The sequence below is a fragment of the Podarcis cretensis genome (assembly GCF_951804945.1).
Source record: "Podarcis cretensis genome assembly, chromosome: 6".
Lineage (NCBI taxonomy): Eukaryota > Metazoa > Chordata > Lepidosauria > Squamata > Lacertidae > Podarcis > Podarcis cretensis.
The window spans coordinates 61,738,733-61,756,744 of NC_137175.1; the positions used below are offsets into that span (position 1 = coordinate 61,738,733).

Sequence of the window (18,012 nt, forward strand, 5' to 3'; positions counted from 1 at the left end):
TAAAATGATATGTAAAATCTGTATAAAATCTACTAAAAATTACAGTAAGAAAAAGCAGGGTACCAGCCCTTTCATTAAAAGTAGTCAGTTCCAAGAAGCCTGTTGGAACAGGAAGATCTTCACCTGCACTGGAAGGACCACAAGGAGGGAACCAGCTTAGCTTCTTCAGGAAGGGAGTTCCAAACTCTGGGAGCAGCTACCAAGAAGGCCCTCTTCTGTGTCCCCACCAACTGTGCCTATGAGGGTGGCAGGACCAAGAAAGGGGCCTTCCCTGAAGACCACAAAGCCTGGGCAGCTCTTACAATAGAATAGTTTTTCAGATAGCTTGGACCTAAGGCGCATAGAGCTATGTGCAGCTGCTGTTGTATTTGGTTACATTCCGGGTTTTTTATCATTATTTATTTTTCTTGTTAGAATTTATATAGCCATCAGGTCTATATTTACATAGCACTGAGTGGGAGATGACAATTCTGAAAGCTCCAATGAGGTCAACAGCAGATGGGTATGTTTAGCCTCGAAAAGAGGAGACCAAGAGGAGATAAGATAGCCATCTTCGAATATCTCAAGGGCTGTCACATGAATGATGGAATAAGCGTTTTTTCTCTCCTGCTCTGGTGGGTATCAAATTACAAGAAAGGAGATTCTGACAAAACTTCAGAAAGAACTTTCTGACAGTAAGAGCTGTTCATCAGGGCAATGGACTTCCTTCGGAGGTTGTGGGCTCTCCTTCCTTGCAGACAGAGGTTAGCTGGCCATCAGTCATTGATGCTTTAGTTGAGATTCCTGCATTTCAGGGGGTTGAACTATATGCCCCTGGGGGTCTTTTGCAACTCTACGGTTCTATGGCTCCAAGTGTGTAGAGGACAGATAGCAGATTAAATTGCCTCTTGACAAAATATAAATGTAACTACTGAAATACAGAGGTTTGTGAGGTTTCTTGAATAACAGGAGATTGCCATAATTGATATAAACAATTAGTTCAAAGGGATGAGGCCAAGAGGGAGTGGTATGGCTAGAGGAACCAAAGGGACCACAGATGTCCTGTGTCAAGGGACAACAGAAACCAGGAGATGCAGATACAGATTTAGGAGAGCATGAACTGTTTGGTGGCACTGGGCATGCAGCCTCAAGGGCACTGCAGGGGACGTTGAAACTATGATTTAGAATGGAGCGTGAGAGGCAGGGGGTGCTGAACATTGGCATCATGCAGGGCGCCAAGGTCTGCCACTGCCCTGACCACAATATGGACACAACTTGTCTGCTCAGCTCTGAGATAAGCAGATACTTCTTTTAGGACAAGAAGGCTTTCAGTCATCCTTGGAAGGTTCTTGGAAGGTCTCTTGTTTTATCAATAAGTCACTGACCTTTTGTCGTGTCTTCTGCTAGGGCTACTTCCACATTAGGGGAGGAATTCAATAATGTGCAATAACGCCAATAGGGCAAGCATTTCAGCTTGCCAGGCAGACAGACCACCTGCTGTCTCCCTGCACCCCGGTATACTCACACTTAAGCCATTTTTTTGGGGGGTGCCCCTGGAGAAGTGGGGGGTAACCGTCTTGTGCAAGCTTGAGCATCAAAGTCTACAACTTGGAGTTCCAACTGAGCTCTTTTATTGCGATACTTATAAGACATTGCTCTAGCTGTGCCCCCAAGACAATTTTAAAAGCCACATACTTGAGATCATTTATGAGAAGAACCACACACCAGTCGTGTAGATTGAACCTGAGGTCTTCTAAATACAACGGACATGCATTACTATTGAGCTATGACTATTGAGCTGTCCTCCTAAGGACAGAAACTAAGGAGGCAGTGCTGGTCAAATTCTTCACCATCTTCTTTTAATGAGCAGTGCCATAAAATGAGTCCCCTCAGCGAGAGATTGCGCATATCCGGTAGGGCTGGGGGGATAATGTAAGACCTGACCGATGGTCAAGGCTTAATGTCACGCCTTTTGGAGGCTGGAAAGTGAACTTCTGAAGTAGGGCAGTGAAGAAAAGAAAAAGCTCAGTCCTGGCCAACTGCTCTCCAAGACAAGCTCGCTTTCCTAAGAGGGGAGGGGAGAGAGAGAGAGAGAGAGAGAGAGAGAGAGAGAGAGAGACTATGTTAGTAGAGAGTTTACATCAGGGTTCAGCAACCTTTTTCAGCCATGGGCCGGTCCATTGTCCCTCAGACCATGTAGTGGGCTGGACTATATTTTTTGGGGGGAGGGGAATGAACAAATTCCTATGCCCCACAAATAAACCAGAGATGCATTTTAAATAAAAGCACACATTCTACTCATGTAAAAACACACTGATTCCTGGACCGTCCGTGGGCCAGATTGAGAAGGCGGTTGGGCAACATCTGGCCCATGGGCCATAGGTTGCCTACCCCTGGTTTACATCTTCATAGCAATCTCTATAAATCATACTTCTCAAACCAATACATGAACACACACAAAATACAGCCATTCTTTGAAATTTACAGTGTTGTTCTCCAACCAACCAATGTGTACAAAAATGCATATTAAGGGAAAGTGTAAAAAAAATGCCTATATCAGAGAAAAGAACATACAAAAATCCATTATATTAGGGGACTTGTTTACAAAATTGTGTATATTAGTCACAGTTAGATTTTAAAATGTGTCAATAAGAAAAACATGCACCAAAATGGGTTTTCTTTTCAATTGCGGATGGCAGCTGAAATGTGGGAAACTGAACTTAAGATTGGGAAAATGAAGGAAACCAAAGTTGACAGATCTATCCATCCCTAGCCTTACAGCTTCCCTCTCACATTCCAAAAATGTGAAGAAGGCAAACAGGTTTTATTTATTTCATAAAATTTATATACCATTTGATTGTAGAAAACATCATAATTATGATTCAGTTACTGGTAATAATGCCCCAAGAAGTTGCTTACTTTCTGAGCTGCGTAGTGAGAAGCAGGCTCCTATTCTCAGGGTGCAGTGAAGAAAACAACTTCGTGACCATGGAGAGGGGAAACACTTTAACAATACAGCCTAACTCCCTGTGGGCTGCTCATGAAAGATATCAGGAAACACCCCCTCAAAAATCCACACTGTGCTAGTGTCAGCACCATTTTGTGTTACACCATACACCCCAAAGGGCAGCCATTTTGTGACTGGTGCCCACAGCACTTTCTTTAATGCCAGATGTGCCCACTGGCTCTAGGAGGTTGGTGACCACTGCAATACACAATATAGTTAGCAATATACCAAGGTCTCAGTAACTAAGCTGCCATCATATAGCCCTTCAACTTTTGTTACCTGCAGAGAACGGCGGGAATGCTTCCCTTCTCCGGAACTGACTGTTCTCTAGAAAATGGCCAGGATTAAACATATTGGGTGTTTCCCACTCATCCTCATCAAAGAGCACTGAGGTCAGGTTGGTGATCAATATGGTTCCCTGCCAAATAAAAAGCAGAGAAGTAGATTAGAAATGGCAAGGCGCTTTCACATATATTTGAATTTATAGCAGTACTAAGCCTCTATCCCCTGACAGAAAAAGAATATGTTCTGAATGCAGTATCTACTTCTCATTATTAAGTAATTCATTCAAAGATTTACCACAAAAGCACAGTTCCAATATAGATTTTAAAAGACATTCAAAGTCTGCTGGACTATGAAAATTCAGGGTTAGCAACACCAGATACTGGCTAATTTCTGACAGACTAGCTACCCATTCAAACTGAGACTGGTACAACTCTGTATTTAGACCACAGGTTCCCACATGGTGCCCTCCAGATGTTTGGGGATACAGCCTCATCATCCCTGAATTCTCGCCTGCCACGCGGGAGGCCCGGGTTCGATTTCTGGCCAACGCACCAAGAAATGTAGCCTTTCTAGGCCCTTTTAACCATGGATAGGAAAATGTTGCACCTGAGCAGGGATGAAAGGAGCCAAATGACACCAAGGGGTTAAATCCAGAGAAAGAGCTTTTATTCTGCCATCCTGGGGGGGGGGGCAGAGGAGCAAGTGTGATAAAGTCACAAAACAAGCACTAGGTTCACAGCCATTGCACAGAGTATATATCCCCTTCTAGTTCCCTCCCCTTTCTCCTCCCATGTGTCTCCTGAGCATGAACAGAAAGTTCCTGTCTTGGGACCATTTTTGGACTCTTCCCAGGAAAGGGGGTGAGAAACCAAGGGGGGTTCAGAGTGTTCCAGTTATGTTTCATTCTCGTGCTTTGGCATGGTTCCCGGACAGAAAGTAAGTTGCAATCTGGTTTTAGCAAGGCCAAAGGCTCTAAGAAAACAATGGACTCTGTTCCCTACCTTTTGTTGCAGTCTTTTAGTTACAGCAAGAGGAATATGCTTAGCTAATGCTTTTTGTCTTAAGAGGAAATGCAGTTTTAAAAATGCTTGAGGCGAGGCTTTGAGGCCTGGCTGGGGGGGGGGGCAGAATTCACAAACAGTTTTTTAAGGTTTCTTGGGGTAATCCTAACTGTTCCCCTTCAACAGCACAATGTTGGCTACCCCTAGTTTAAACTTTGGATTAAAGTGTGTGCAGTTTAATGGAAGAGCAAAGACAGACAAGAAGAGCAATATGTTCTTAACATTTACTTTGGGCACATGAAACCCAGCCAGTGTCGTGTCCTTAGTTGTCATCCGGGTCCCATTCAAAGGCACAATGCTGCTTTTTCTTTGAATTTCATGAACAACCGCATTGGTATAGGGCATGCTGTCCCTGTCATCAATCGCTGGCTGGCGAGACTGGCCAATCACAGAATCTATTTCCTCTTGGACCGTTGCTGCAAAAAGAGAGGGAACATCTGCTATAAATAGAAGAGGAACAGACATAAATATCTGCAGAGGAGGCCCATCTCGCCGTTCCACCTCTGGGTGCCCTTTGCCACCAGAGTGCCAGCATTGATTCAAGACTCCTTTTTCCCCACCCAAGATCTTTAGTTGGAATGGTTCATCTTCTGCCGAAATAGAATTGTTTTGGCTGTACCATTTATTAATTATTTTCTTATCATTCCAGTTCAGTTAAGGATCACTTCCCAGCGGGCACCCCAAAGTAATTTGCAATATAATAAAAACATATGGGGGAAATTCTTGCTCTTCTGATTGCTCATTAAACGGAAGAATTGCAGTTTGCCAGATAGAAAGTTCCCTTTCCCCTTCTCTTTCTGCACTGTTCTGTGGCCTCTCCCAACCTCCTTGGACCAATTTGAAGGTGTGTGAGAGAGAAGTACAGTGGCAGGATGCTCTGTTGCACAAGTGAAGTCCTTGCACAGAGCTTCTGCTTTTATATATAAAAACATTTATAGCATATGCATATATAATTTTTGTGTGGAAATTAAACTTTACAGAGTTATGTGGAAGAGAGCCCAAGTCGTTTGACCCTTTGCCTTGTCCCTCCTATAAAAACTACACAATACACTCTTTTTAAAAGTTAGAATAACTTTTACTCAGTGTACTTGCCCTTGTTAGATTAAACATACAATTCAGGTAGGTGTTCCTTATGTTAACTAATACATATTACATAGATTTGTATCGAAGAATGACTAACGGTGCTACACACTGACTAGCTTTGAGACAGACAGCAACACCACAGAACATAACTGCTGCCCTAGCTGTTAAGACTGTTAATAACTGCCAAAACTGAACCAACAGAAAATAGCAACCTCAGACATATGACATCACAGAGTTCTACAGCCCTTGTGTGCAATAACCCTTTACTTAGTGTTTTGGATGCTTTCATCGCACATTTTTAATACACAACAGCTTAAAAGAACAACAGCACATATATTGCAAAGTGACATAGCAATATGGCATTGGGAATCGATCGAAAAAAGAGAAGGGTGGTTGGTACTCAATGTTAGTCGAATTTACGGCAGGCACATTGAAGTTATATAGCCAATAAGTCAGATACTTTGATTTCAATAGAGGATTTGTTGAGTGCAACCCAAAGTAATGAAAGACAAGTAGGCAAAGGATGGTTCTACCTTGAATTTCCGGGAAAATGGCCATGTACAGCAAGGCCCAGCGCAGGGTTGTGGAAGTTGAGTCTGTTCCAGCAAAAAAGAGATCCAATGTTGAATGTAGGAGGTTGTCTTTATGAAAACTGGAAGCAGCATCCTCCTTAAAACAAAGAAAATGCACCAAAGGGTTCATCTGTCATTAAAAACACCATCCCAGTTTCAGTCCTATATATCAAGTGATGGCAATGAGATTCATGAGCTCTATTCCTGACAAGTGTCCTGCATCTAGCACAGCCAAGTCAAAAGCCCTGTGAATCTGGTGAAATTCAGGCACTGGACAAGTGGTGATATACATTATTTCCTATTCATGTATATGCACTTTTGTGTGTGTGTGTGTGTGTGTGTGTGTGTGTGTGTGTGTGTGCGCGCACACGTGCACACACGCTCATACACACACAAATAAACACCTCACCAGTTTGTCTGCTTTCATACAGAGCCAATGGAAACTATATGGTAAGTTCTGATCCTTTAGATTGTGTCTCTGCTTTCTGTTATTAACTATTACTACTATTAATACTACCACAAACTATACTTTTTGTTTCTTACCGTGGCCATTTGATTCAGGTACGCATCTATTAAGTCTCTGGGTTCAGATGGGTTCCAGTCTTCTTCATGTTTTTCAATGATTTCTCTCGCAAAGGATTTCAGTTCTCCCCAGTTTCTTTTAACGGTCTGATGGGGCCCTGGCAAGTGCTTCATGAGAGTGGGAAATGCATTGTACAGCTGAGGAAACAAATACTAGCATCAGATTTGTGTGGGGAAAGCCCTCTCATAACAGTTGCAGATCATGCTACTATCAAAGGAGGTAGCAATCCATGCGATGGCTTCCCATGAAGATGGCTACCTGTTTGAAAAATGCATGCACCTTGCCTGATGATATCAGGAAAATGATGCCAATGTAGCTTTCTCATTTGATGATGCTTATCTGCATGGGGTGGCCTTTCACAGATTCTAATTGGTAGGTGGAGAGTATGGAATTAAGCCATGTATGTCACTTGGGATTGCATCACTGTGTTCATTGCAAGACATGCTCTGGATCTTAAGTCCTGCTTATGAACACCACTCAATACCCAGTGTTATTTAGCTACATAAATATTCCAGCACAGTGTGAGAATGTTCCCAATATGGAAAATAAAACTAACTAGCCTTCTCATGATATGTGCTACTTGTCCAAATTCTTTGATTTTATTCAGTCACTCATGTGATTCCCCACTTAAAGGCCTAAAATGTATCGTAGCACATGATTTTTAGTTGTGATGCCTGCTTTATAATACTGAAGACACCCCAACTCATACATCCTCAGTATTATGATAGACAATGTTAAATAAAAACAAGATGTCAAAGGGACTTGGTATGGGGTGAGATGCTTGAATTACAAGTTCAAGGGAGAAAAAGAAACCAGAACACAAAGAACAATGATGGCCCAAAGCGAATGAATGAACAGTCAACAAGAATGTGGGAGTGTGCCTGGAACCAGAGCGACTCTGTTGTGGTTACCCATAAGATCTCACAGAAGATGTACCTGAATCCAAATACTTCCCTGAAGATACATTATCTCATCAAAGAAGCGCAGAAACTTCTGGAAATTGCTGTCATGGTAATCAAAGCGGTCCCCAAAAGTGACAGAACAAATGATATTTGAAACAGCATTATTAATCTGAAAGTGAGGGTCAAATGGCTGCCCTGGAGAGGGAGAGAAGAAGAAAATGGAGAAGGAATAAGACTGCTTATGGCTTCCATGTAACAAAAACAGAAGGTGGGGGAAGTGAGTGGGTCTGGACAGAGTATGGGGGGGGGACAGCAGAGGTTCTTCAGATAGAGGATGTTTAGATGGCGCAGTGATGGAGTTTTATACCCTTAGTGGCACATGCTATAGGTATAAGCTATCTAGCACATTGTTCTGTGAGATGATGTTTTGAGGTTGTCGGGGCCAGACCCCCACAATCCCTGGATGCAGCAAGTGTTAAAACATAAGCCAGGCTACCTTCCTTATGAGGTGATCACCTGGGGGATGGGCTATTATGGGAAACAAAGGAAAGGACCTCTGTGGGAGACTGCAAGCACTCCCATTGGGAGTGTTAATATTGTGACTCCCCTGTCATATCCTAGGCTCATGTTGTATACATGTGTAAATAAACCATATATCATAAATGAGCGTAGCAATTCTATTGCTCTCCTGTACTAGTTGAGTGACTTTGAGTTTCAACTGCAGGTCTCACTGCATACATGGAGCCTGACATTAGCAGAGGCTTCTGCGTTTTAATGGCAGCTGAACTCCTACGTGCCACAATGGACTGAGTTTTGCATTGACACCCATCTAACCATGGGGATGTCCCAGCTTATGCAGAGCTGCATTTGCACAAAGCAGCACTTGAAAGCTTCATACCACGACAAATGTATTTTTTAACCTTTCATATGAAATAGGCTTTTTTGACTCTGGTTCGCACCTTTCTCAACTTCAATAGCTTCCTTTAGGTATCGGCTCTCCTCCTGTATTCGTTCTTCTAAAGTCCTTTTACCCAAACCAAAGTTTCTGAGCGTTGATATGGCAAATCGTCTCTGTTGTTTCCAGGTAAGACCATTAGAGGTCAACACTCCTAGATGAGAAGAAATAGCAAGCAGAGCAGGGCAACCAAGATGATTAAGGGTCTAGAACGGAAGTCTTATGAGCAATGCCTGAGGTAGCTGGGCAAGTTTAGCCTGGAAAAGAGGAAACTTGAGAGGAGATATGATAACCATCTTAGGACTGTCACATGGAAGATTGAGGAAGTTTGTTCTCTCCCTCTCTGGAGAACCCAAACCAATGGCTTCAAGTTACAAAAAAGGAGATTCTGACTAGACACCAGGAAAAACTTTGTGACAGTAAGAACTTTTTGACAGTGAAATGGACTTCCCAGTAAGCAACAAAAATCCACTGGGTGTGCAGGTGGGAGGAAATGAAGAGGGAGCATGGGAAGTGTCCCCCACCATTTATTTATTTATTTATTTACCCTCCCCCCACATAAGGTTGCACTCCCATATGTAAAATAAATGGAGGTTGTTAGCCCACTGTACTAACTTTGCCCTGTGAAAAAAATTGGGAACTGTGATGGAAAGGCAGCATATGTTTGAAATACACAAAATGAAGTAAACGTATAGGAACACGTAAAGCAGTCAATATATATTTTACAAATGTCCCTTCTGCACTGAAGCCCTTTAGGACACTCTGGAATTGCTTTTCTGGATTAATGGTACCTGTTTAATGTTTATATGGTCTTGATTATTTAATGATATTTCTGGGGGTTTTTTCATTTATTTTTGGCTTTTTGATTAGATAGGCAATAGGAAATGATGAGATAATGTTATTTAAACAATTGACCATAATTAAAAGTAACTCACCCAATCCCCTAGTGATTTCCTTGGTAAAAGGAAGATTTGGACGATCTATGAAGTTTTCACCCTGATGAACAAGAGCTTCTTTCACCAGACGCAATCCATTCACAATCACAATCCATGTTTTCCCAACCTGAATGCTGAAGACATTGCCATATTTTTCTGCCAGCTAGAAGGAGAGGAAGAACGCAAGACAGGATAAAATATCCCTATGTGGTCTTTATTAATATCACTGGTCAACAACAAATTTGTTGTCTGCGTTTTTTCAGTTGATTTAGGACGAATCTGATGCGCTGAATCCAAAAATCACATTGGTTTTGCTCAATCAGGTCAAGTTTTTGAGCTATGGCCAAATGTCATTTTTTTTACGTTTTTGTTCACATGTACGCTTATGTGGAGCATTTTAGAAGAAGTTGGTGGGGGTAAAATGCCATGTCGAATAATTGTTTTGATTGGAAATGATTATTTTAATAACAAGAAGTATTTAGGTCTGATAGTTCTGGGTGATTCTGTCGCAAAGGGATCAGTTTGAAGTCATAAAACCTCGAAATCTTCCATAAATTGGTGCGGCAAAGCATAAAGTTGGGGGATCAAAACTAAGTTAATGGAGCAGCCGCCCCACGAAGTATCCTGATCTTCAATCAGCACATCGTCCTGTAGCTCATTGTGATGAAATTCCAGTGCCTATCTTCGGAGAACTTCCTGACATTAGTGACAAAGATGCCTCCAGTGTTGAAGGACATGAAGAAGAAGAAGTGGTTCTTGAAGATGATGCTCCACATCCATTTTCCCCAAAGGAGTTGAATGATCTAGTTCGCGACCTCAGCTTGTCAAAGGACTCTGCCGAACTGTTGGCATCCAGATTGAAGGGAAAAACCTCCTCTCTGACAGTGCTCGCATCAGCTTCCTCCGCAACAGGCATCAAGAGTACCTCCATTTTTTCTCGGAAGAGAAGGACTTGGTGTACTGTGCAGATATTGTGCAGCTTCTGCTCAAGCTTGGAGTGTCACAGTACGAACCCAAAGATTGGAGACTGTTCATTGACAGCAGCAAGCGATCACTGAAATGTGTTCTGCTACACAACGGCAACCAGTTTGCCTCTATACCCCTGGCTCACTCGAGTACACTGAAGGAGAACTATGAAGCGGTGAAGTATGTGCTGGAGAAAATTGGTTATGATCAGCATAAGTGGTTTATTTGTGTTGACCTGAATATGGTGAACTTTTTGTTGGGACAACAGTCTGGCTTCACCAAGTACCCATGTTTTCTGTGCATGTGGGATAGTAGGGACCGTGCTCAGCATTACACGAAGAAGGACAGGCCTGTGTGGGAGGAATTGGTGTCTTGCAAAGAAAGGAACGTCATCAACGACCCTCTGGTGGACAGAGACAGAATACTCTTCCCACCGCTGCACATCAAGCTCGGCTTAATCAAGCAGTTCACCAAGGCTCTGGACAAGGATGGTGACTGCTTCACTTACTTGTGCCAGGCTTTCCCAGGATTGACCATGGAGAAGTTGAAACCTGGCATCTTTGACGGTCCTCAGATCCATCAGCTCATCAGAGACCCAGAGTTCGGAAAGTCAATGAACGAAGTGGAACTGGAAGCGTGGAAAGCATTTGTTCTGGTAGTGAAGAAATTTCTTGCCAACAATAAGGCCAGAAACTACGCAGAACTTGTCAACAACATGCTGACTGCTTTCAGAAACCTGGGCTGCAACATGAGCGTCAAGATGCACTACCTATTTTCACATATGGACTGGTTTCCTGAGAACCAGGGTTCAATGAGTGACGAGCAGGGGGAGAGATTCCACCAGGACATGAAAGAGATGGAGACCAGGTATCAGGGTCGCTGGGACACAGTCATGATGGCTACTGTTGGACTCTGAAGAGAGACCTCCCTGCCACTGAACATTCCAGGAGTTCCAAGAAACGGAGGTTCAAGCCCTGAAGTTTGAAAAATGGTGAAGCGACATGCAATTTACGTGTACTTACATTTATCAATGCCCACCATTCAGTTTACAGTAAACCTGACCTGATGGAGAGAAACGGATGCCTTTTCCTGATTCAGCAGTGCAAAAAATACCCTAAATCAGTTGTAGAAAGCTAGACAACATTCAAAAAGTAAAAAAATGTTGCCCAGTGTATTCTATATTAATTTGCCTGCTTGATGTTTATAGAATGCCTGTATGGAAGATGTAATCTTGGTTTCTCTCAAATACATCAGGGACATCAGAGATGCCAAAAGGGTTGCCTGGGGTCTTCCGGGTTAGCGCCATCGGCAATGGCGGTGTTCCTCTGACTAAGAGGAACCCGCTCCGTGGAATTCGGGTCGTGCCGCCGCGGCGAAGGCGGAGACCCTTTAGAAATCCCAGGCGGATGAAGCCTGGGAACGTGGGATTCGACTGACACCAGGAGCGCCCCCCCTACCCACAGGGAAACCCCTTTTTTGGGGTTCCGAAGTGACGTGGGGTGAGCAGCACGGTGTTTTGAATCGACCGTTATTTTTACGGAGTGAAGCCGCACAGCCGTTGCCAGAGAGCACTGACTTTTTCTTGTGGACAATTGGATTTCAAACAACAACCCGTGAGTAGAATGGAAATTGGATTTTTAAAGTATTTTTTTAAAGTATTTTTAAATTGGCACCGATCGGGGAAGGTCTAAACAGGAAGTCCGCCTCCCCTTTCTGTAAATAAACTGAAGCAAAGAACCTGTCAACTAAGGTCGTGGAGAGTCTTATGTAAAGGATTTAAATTCCACTGATTGAAACCACCATCAATATGCTTTTTGGAAGCAGAGGAGCCTGCAGGAGAAGGTTAAAATTCGGGAATTGAAGCACCACTTCCCTAAACCCAGGAGTGGTCTGTGAGAACCCGCTGACGGTGAATAGATAAATTTGACAGCTGTCAAGTTAGCTGTCAAGATACAAAAGAAGGACTTTGTTTCTACTGTCTGTTTTTGTTACAACCTTACGTTTAAAAAGAAGGAAGGAACTGTTACAATTTAACGTATGGGACCTTTGGGTCTGTGCTGGAAGGAGTGAAAAGGAACTTGAATCCCTCTAGAGGGAGCTGTGGGATATTGTCGGAAGGAAGCAGCTGGGAAATTGATCTTAAAGATAAAAGCCTTGAGAAACTAGTTTTTGACCTTGGACTGTTTAAGGATGGTGGTCGGGAAGGAAATCGAGTGTGAACTGAACAAGACATTTTATCTCTTGGGAAAGCTGCAAGACCAGATAAATGTTATGGCTACTAATATTGTAATCTTGGGAACAAAAGTGGGTATTAGTAAAGAAGTTGACAAGAACTTGGCACAGGAACCTCTTCCAACTGAACAAATTGAAAAATTTGAGAAGGAGAATCATGTTGTGATTAAAGTGATGAAAGGGGGATCCGTAACCCTACAGAGGCAAATGGTGGACTACAACTTGAGGCCTTATATGATGGCAACTAGGAGAAGTAAATTTTTGGAGATGGAAGCCTGGATTGGTTTGGAAAATGAAAGATGGAGAGATCACCCTATGTGGAGATCAAATGACCTTTGGGATACAAATCTGAGCCAGGTGGAGGTTGGAGCTTCGGGGGCCTTTGGATTTGAAAGGAGTGTGAAACAAGATTTGGAATATCCTATAGGCCCTATTTTCAACTATGGAAGTTTGGCAGGAAGGAATATGGTTACCGTTGGATTGGAGCTTCCCCGAGATCTGGTTTTCAACACCAAAGATTATCAAAAAGACCGGCAGAGGGGACATGAAAGAGACTTAAGAGACTCGGACTTAAGATCTCCGGGTTGATGGTTTTTTGAGATTGATGGAACTATTGCCAGGGGCCGAAACTGGGGAGAGGATCTGGTGGAAGAAAATTGGGAATTTAAAGTGTATATAATATAATTTGTTTTTTCTTTTCTTTTAATGAGAAATGGGAAAATCGTGGATTGGAATCTTTTTTACCCTAGGGGAAACGTTTTAAGAATAAGTACAGATATATAAGTTTTAATGAGAAATAAGATTAAATAAAGTAAAAGTGGGTGGTTATTTGGTGAAAGAAAGAATAGAAAATTATAGTATATTAAGATAAGATATAAGGATAAAAATAAGATGAAGGATTTGCTGAAATACCTATATGAATTAGAATACAAAGAGGGAAATTATAGTATGCTAAGTTAAATTATTAGGATAAAAACAAAGTTGGAAGAATTTGCTGGAATATCTAATTGAATTAGAATACAAAAATTGGAGGCGTGAGGAAGTCAAGGAAACAAATGAATGTAACTAAGTGAGTTAAAGGTTTGACTTGTTTTTTACTTCTTTTTTCTGTTTTTTGATGATGTTTTTTCTTTTTTTCCTTTTTATATGTACTGTTTTTTCTGTTTTTTCTTCGATTGTTATCTTTTTATTTTTTTCTGTAACCTTTAAAATCTTAATAAAAATTCATTTAAACAAAAAACAAAAGGGTTGCCTGGGCCCAGTACATGGACAGGCCCCCTTCATTCTCCTCCTGCAATCTATTGCAAGAGCTGCTGCTTCTGCACATATATTAACTTAGGCTAGCCCACCACACAGGAATGTTGCAAATATAAGAGCAGGAGGGTAGGCTAACGTACAACAAAACACACAAACAAAAGCACACACACACATTTTTCCAGTCTTGATAAGGGTGAGGGGATCCTTATAGTAAAGCATCGTCTATAGGAATTTTAATTTGCTTGCCAGTTGTGGTTTTGTGGGACGTGGAAGATCAGGGAGCACTGCATATCATCAAGTTCTTCTCAGTATGAAGTTATTTTTTTCAAGGGAGTTAAATAATTTAAAACATTTTATTCTATAAAAGCAACACACTAGGGGAAAGAAGGAAATAACATAGACACAAAAAAATGCTTTGTGTACACAAGTGTTCTTCTCCACTCATCCAGCTTCTACTTCTTATTATAAGTTTCTTTAGAAATGTCTGATTTACTTTAAGAGAGGGAGAAAGAGAGAGAGTGCTTTGGGTCCCTGTTGGCTTGGAGCCTTGTACATATGTACGCTGTCAGCAGTTGTAAGGGATAGCCAATATTGTGTCGTCAGTGCCATAGTGTGAGGGGGACAGAAAAAAGTAAGAAAAAATGATGGGACTTCCCAGCTTCCTGCTGTCCTCTTCCTGCCTCCTTAGATTCAGAAAGTGTCTTTTTTAAAAGAAATGACCTATTGCACTAACTGACCCCAAGCAAGCAAGCAAGCAAACAAGCAAGCAGAAAGTTGCGTTTGATGTGTCACGTCTATCAGGTATATGTTATTGTTTAGTCGTCTCCAACTCTTCATGACTCCATGGACCAGAGCATGCCAGGCACTCCTGTCTTCCACAGGTATATAGTCTAAGCAAACCTGCGAAGCTGTTTGGCATCCTTTTTAAGAGGAGAACACGAGAAAAGCGAACTTACCTCTGGACGGGAGCTGGACAGAGCTAGCTGGTCATTAACATACCCAAGCAATACGTGGCTCATAACAAATATGTGACTTTTTTCTGACCAGAGTTAGAGCGAAAAGGAAGAAGTGGTGGAAATAACCTGCTAACAAAATAGAATCATGCAAACAACCATCCTACCTTTTATGGCAGGTGTGGACACAGGCTTGTTACCAATGACTGTTAGGCAAAATAGATCCCCCAGATTCAGAGGCCATACACATCTGGATAGAACAAACCACAGGAGATGCATTTGCCTTCATGCCCCAGCTGTGGGCTGCTCAGAGACCTCTGGCTGCCTACTCTTGGAATCAGGATGCTAGACTGGGGCATCTAAGCCTTATTTTCCAGTGAGGTTTCTACGCTTCTTTCCACTGCAACGTCACCTGTTTTCTCATCATCTGGTTCATTCCTTCATTCTTACCTTCTGTGCTGCCAAATGTGGGTCCTTTGCACCAAAATGTGGTATATTACCCAGCAAGGGAAGAGGCCTGGGCCCTGGGGGGAAATCCCTTGGGCGAATCCTTTTCTTGTAATCAGCAAGAAGTAGAAATGTTGCCAGAAACACCAGAACAACTTGCAGGGACAAGGCCTCCCAGAGGACAGAGAGCAACTGGAGCAGCATCTTGGAACCTTTCAAGCCTTCCTTTGTCAGAGCAGACTGTTTTCTGTTGGGAGAACAGAAATCTGATCCCAGGAGAGCAGCTATACCTCTCCTCTTGGTTAATGTTTCTGTAAGAAACCAGGGCAAAGTTTGCAACCCATATATTGCTTTACATCACACCAACCAGGAGGCAAAAGGAGATGGCTTATTGAGTAACTGTTCTTAGGGGGAAGGGGGAGAGTCGTTTTCTGAATCAGAATATTTCCTTCTTATTCTCTTTTAACACACACACACCCCTTTTTCACATGTACTAAATGTAGCTTAAAATACCATAAGCAACAACAGTTAGTCTGTCATTTCTTGGAAAAAGGTGTAAAAGCATCTTTAAGTTGGAACCACTACTTAAAACAGGTTTGTGACACATATTAAAGACTCTAAACCAACAGGTTTCTCCAGTTCTTTTTAAGGGTCTGGGGAGGTTGTCTCAATGGATCATCTCATCTCATATAGGATAGGACTCATCTTGCCTCTGGCTGCTCAGACCCAACAGGTAAAATTTCACTTGTTTTGAAGAGTAAAGATCAGTATCTTATCTGACATTTGTAGAAGAATTATCTGCAAGTGCAAATCAATGCTAGTTCTTTGATATCTTCAGACCAGAACAGGTTCAGCAACTCCCAATTCTAAAGCCAGTTTCCTACAAACACAATCCAAAATCTGATGTGGGGTGGGGTGAGATTGCTGGATATATTTTATTTCTTTATTTTATATTTACTTTTAAATTATTACGATTATATTCCACCTATGGTGGCATTAATGGTTCTCCTCTTCCTCCTTTTATCATCACCCAGTGCGTTTCATGGCTGAGTGAGGAGTTGAATTCTTGTTGCCCAGGTCGTAGTCCACTTCATATCTGTCACAGCTGCCTCTAGGTCCCAGCTCACAGAGGACCAACACTAGGCTGTAGTAATGTACAAAAGTCTTTATTGAAGTTCAGTTTCCATTTCAAAGCCACAGCGTGCAGCCCTACGTCTTAAACCCTAGATCGGCGAAGTCCCGTCTGAGTCTCCTCCCCTATGACACCAGTTTAAGATCCTAGCCCTGCTCCACCTTTTACGCTGCTCTCTCCTCCTCTGGGTCCTCCTGCCCGCTGGGGCATTGCCCTTTCTGGACTCTTCCGACGCTGAGTCGCTTAGCTCCTCCCCCTCCCTCCGGCGGGCTTTAGGACCCGGTTCCCAATCCTCATTCTCTGCTGTCCCGCGCTCCTGTACATTTGAACTTGCCTCTCGCGCCAGCCCAGTGACCTTTCTCCTAACCGTTACACTACTTCGGTCACTGCTTCCCTCTTCCGGGACACTGGCCGGATCTGACCTCTCCTCTGTTGTCCGACTTTCTGGTGGAGGCGTGGTCACCCCGCCTAATCTTCTCTCCCTGGTGGGGAATGCACTGGCCCCGATCCTTGGGACTCTTCCCCCCCACTCTGCTCTGGTGGGGAAGCTGGTCCTGATTTCCAGCTACTGCTCTGGGAGTCCCTGCTGCCCCCTTGCTCCTGGGGCGTTCCCCTTGGGAACCCCCTACCCCTGGCCACTGGCGCCCCCTTCTGTGAATCTTCCGATTCGCTGGAGAGGCTCATGGAATCCCTCGGTCCACTGTCCTCTTCTCCTACGCTCCCCTCGGATTCTTCCCCTTCGCTCTCCATCTCCTCTCTTCCCTGTGCCTCTGCTCCTGAGCCCCTGACAATATCCTTCCATCTTACTCCACCTTCCGGAAAAGAAGATGCAGAAGTGAACAAGCTGACGGTAAAGAGAGAGAGAAGCTCTCGACTCTCAAGCTGGCCCTGAGCAGATGTAGATTTAGGGGAAAGTGGCAGGGATGCTGCAACTGTGATTTAGAATGGAGTGAGATAAGTGGGGGGGGGGAGAGACCATTTTTGGCGTTGCACAGGCTGCTCTTGAAATTTGAGACCCCAAAGTCCACCACTGTCTTGACCACAACATGGACACAACTCAGGTTCTTTTTAGGAAAAGAAGGCTTTAAGTCACCCTTGAAAGGAAGGTCTCTAGTTCTACAAATTAGTCACTGACCTTTCAGAGTGTCTTCTCGCTGCTTCCCTCTAGGGCTACTTCTACATTAGGGGAGGAATTCAACAATGTGCAAAAGCTCCAGTAGGGCAAGTCTTTCAGATTGCCAGACAAATAGATTCCTACCCCCTCACCCCATACTCTCACCTGAGCCAAGTTTTTAGGGGGGTTCCCCTGGAGGAGGGTAGGGGAGCCCTCTTGTGCAAGCAGAATCCCACCCCATATATCTTAGATGTACTCCTACAAGGGTTTCCTCACAACTCTCCATGCCCTTAACAGGATTCTATGACTGTATAAAACTGTATGATACTGCTGTATATGTATATAGTGCAGATACTGCCTATTGTCACAGACTCAGTTTGGGGTAGAACTGGAATGCAAACTTTAAACAACAATCTTGCAGTGTATTGCAAGTGTGAGAGCCAGTGTGGTGTAGTGGTTAAGAGTGGTAGTATCATAATCTGGGGAACCGGGTTCGCGTCTCCGCTCCTCCACATACAGCTGCTGGGTGACCTTGGGCTAGTCACACTT

General features: G+C 43.2%; 1 protein-coding gene and 1 long non-coding RNA gene across 2 annotated transcripts; one reads left to right on the forward strand and one right to left on the reverse strand.

The window, feature by feature from the left end:
• Positions 1-1,587: 1,587 nt before the first annotated feature.
• On the reverse strand, positions 1,588-15,523 carry LOC307219148 (cytochrome P450 2J4-like). The gene is made up of 9 exons (XM_079982148.1): positions 15,221-15,523; positions 9,363-9,525; positions 8,432-8,581; positions 7,507-7,667; positions 6,531-6,707; positions 5,949-6,084; positions 4,561-4,748; positions 3,266-3,404; positions 1,588-2,044 (listed from the first exon to the last, which is right to left on the reverse strand). The coding sequence occupies exons 1-9, from the start codon at positions 15,419-15,421 to the stop codon at positions 1,869-1,871; spliced, it is 1,491 nt and encodes a 496-aa protein (XP_079838274.1). The 5' UTR covers positions 15,422-15,523; the 3' UTR covers positions 1,588-1,868.
• Positions 15,524-15,631: 108 nt separating this feature from the next.
• Positions 15,632-17,892, forward strand: LOC307219159. The gene is made up of 3 exons (XR_013840312.1): positions 15,632-16,300; positions 17,131-17,199; positions 17,518-17,892. It is a non-coding gene; the product is annotated as an uncharacterized lncRNA (long non-coding RNA).
• Positions 17,893-18,012: the final 120 nt, after the last annotated feature.

Bases quoted from the DNA above. Each gene is read 5' to 3' on its own strand.
- LOC307219148 (XM_079982148.1), bottom strand. From the start codon at position 15,421: ATGCTGCTCCAGTTGCTCTCTGTCCTCTGGGAGGCCTTGTCCCTGCAA. The intron at 7,668-8,431 runs GTGCGAACCAGA...CTCCCTCTCCAG, and splicing joins AGCTATTGAAGTTGAGAAAG to GGCAGCCATTTGACCCTCAC. The intron at 6,708-7,506 runs GTACATCTTCTG...TTGTTTCCTCAG, and splicing joins AGGGAAGTATTTGGATTCAG to CTGTACAATGCATTTCCCAC.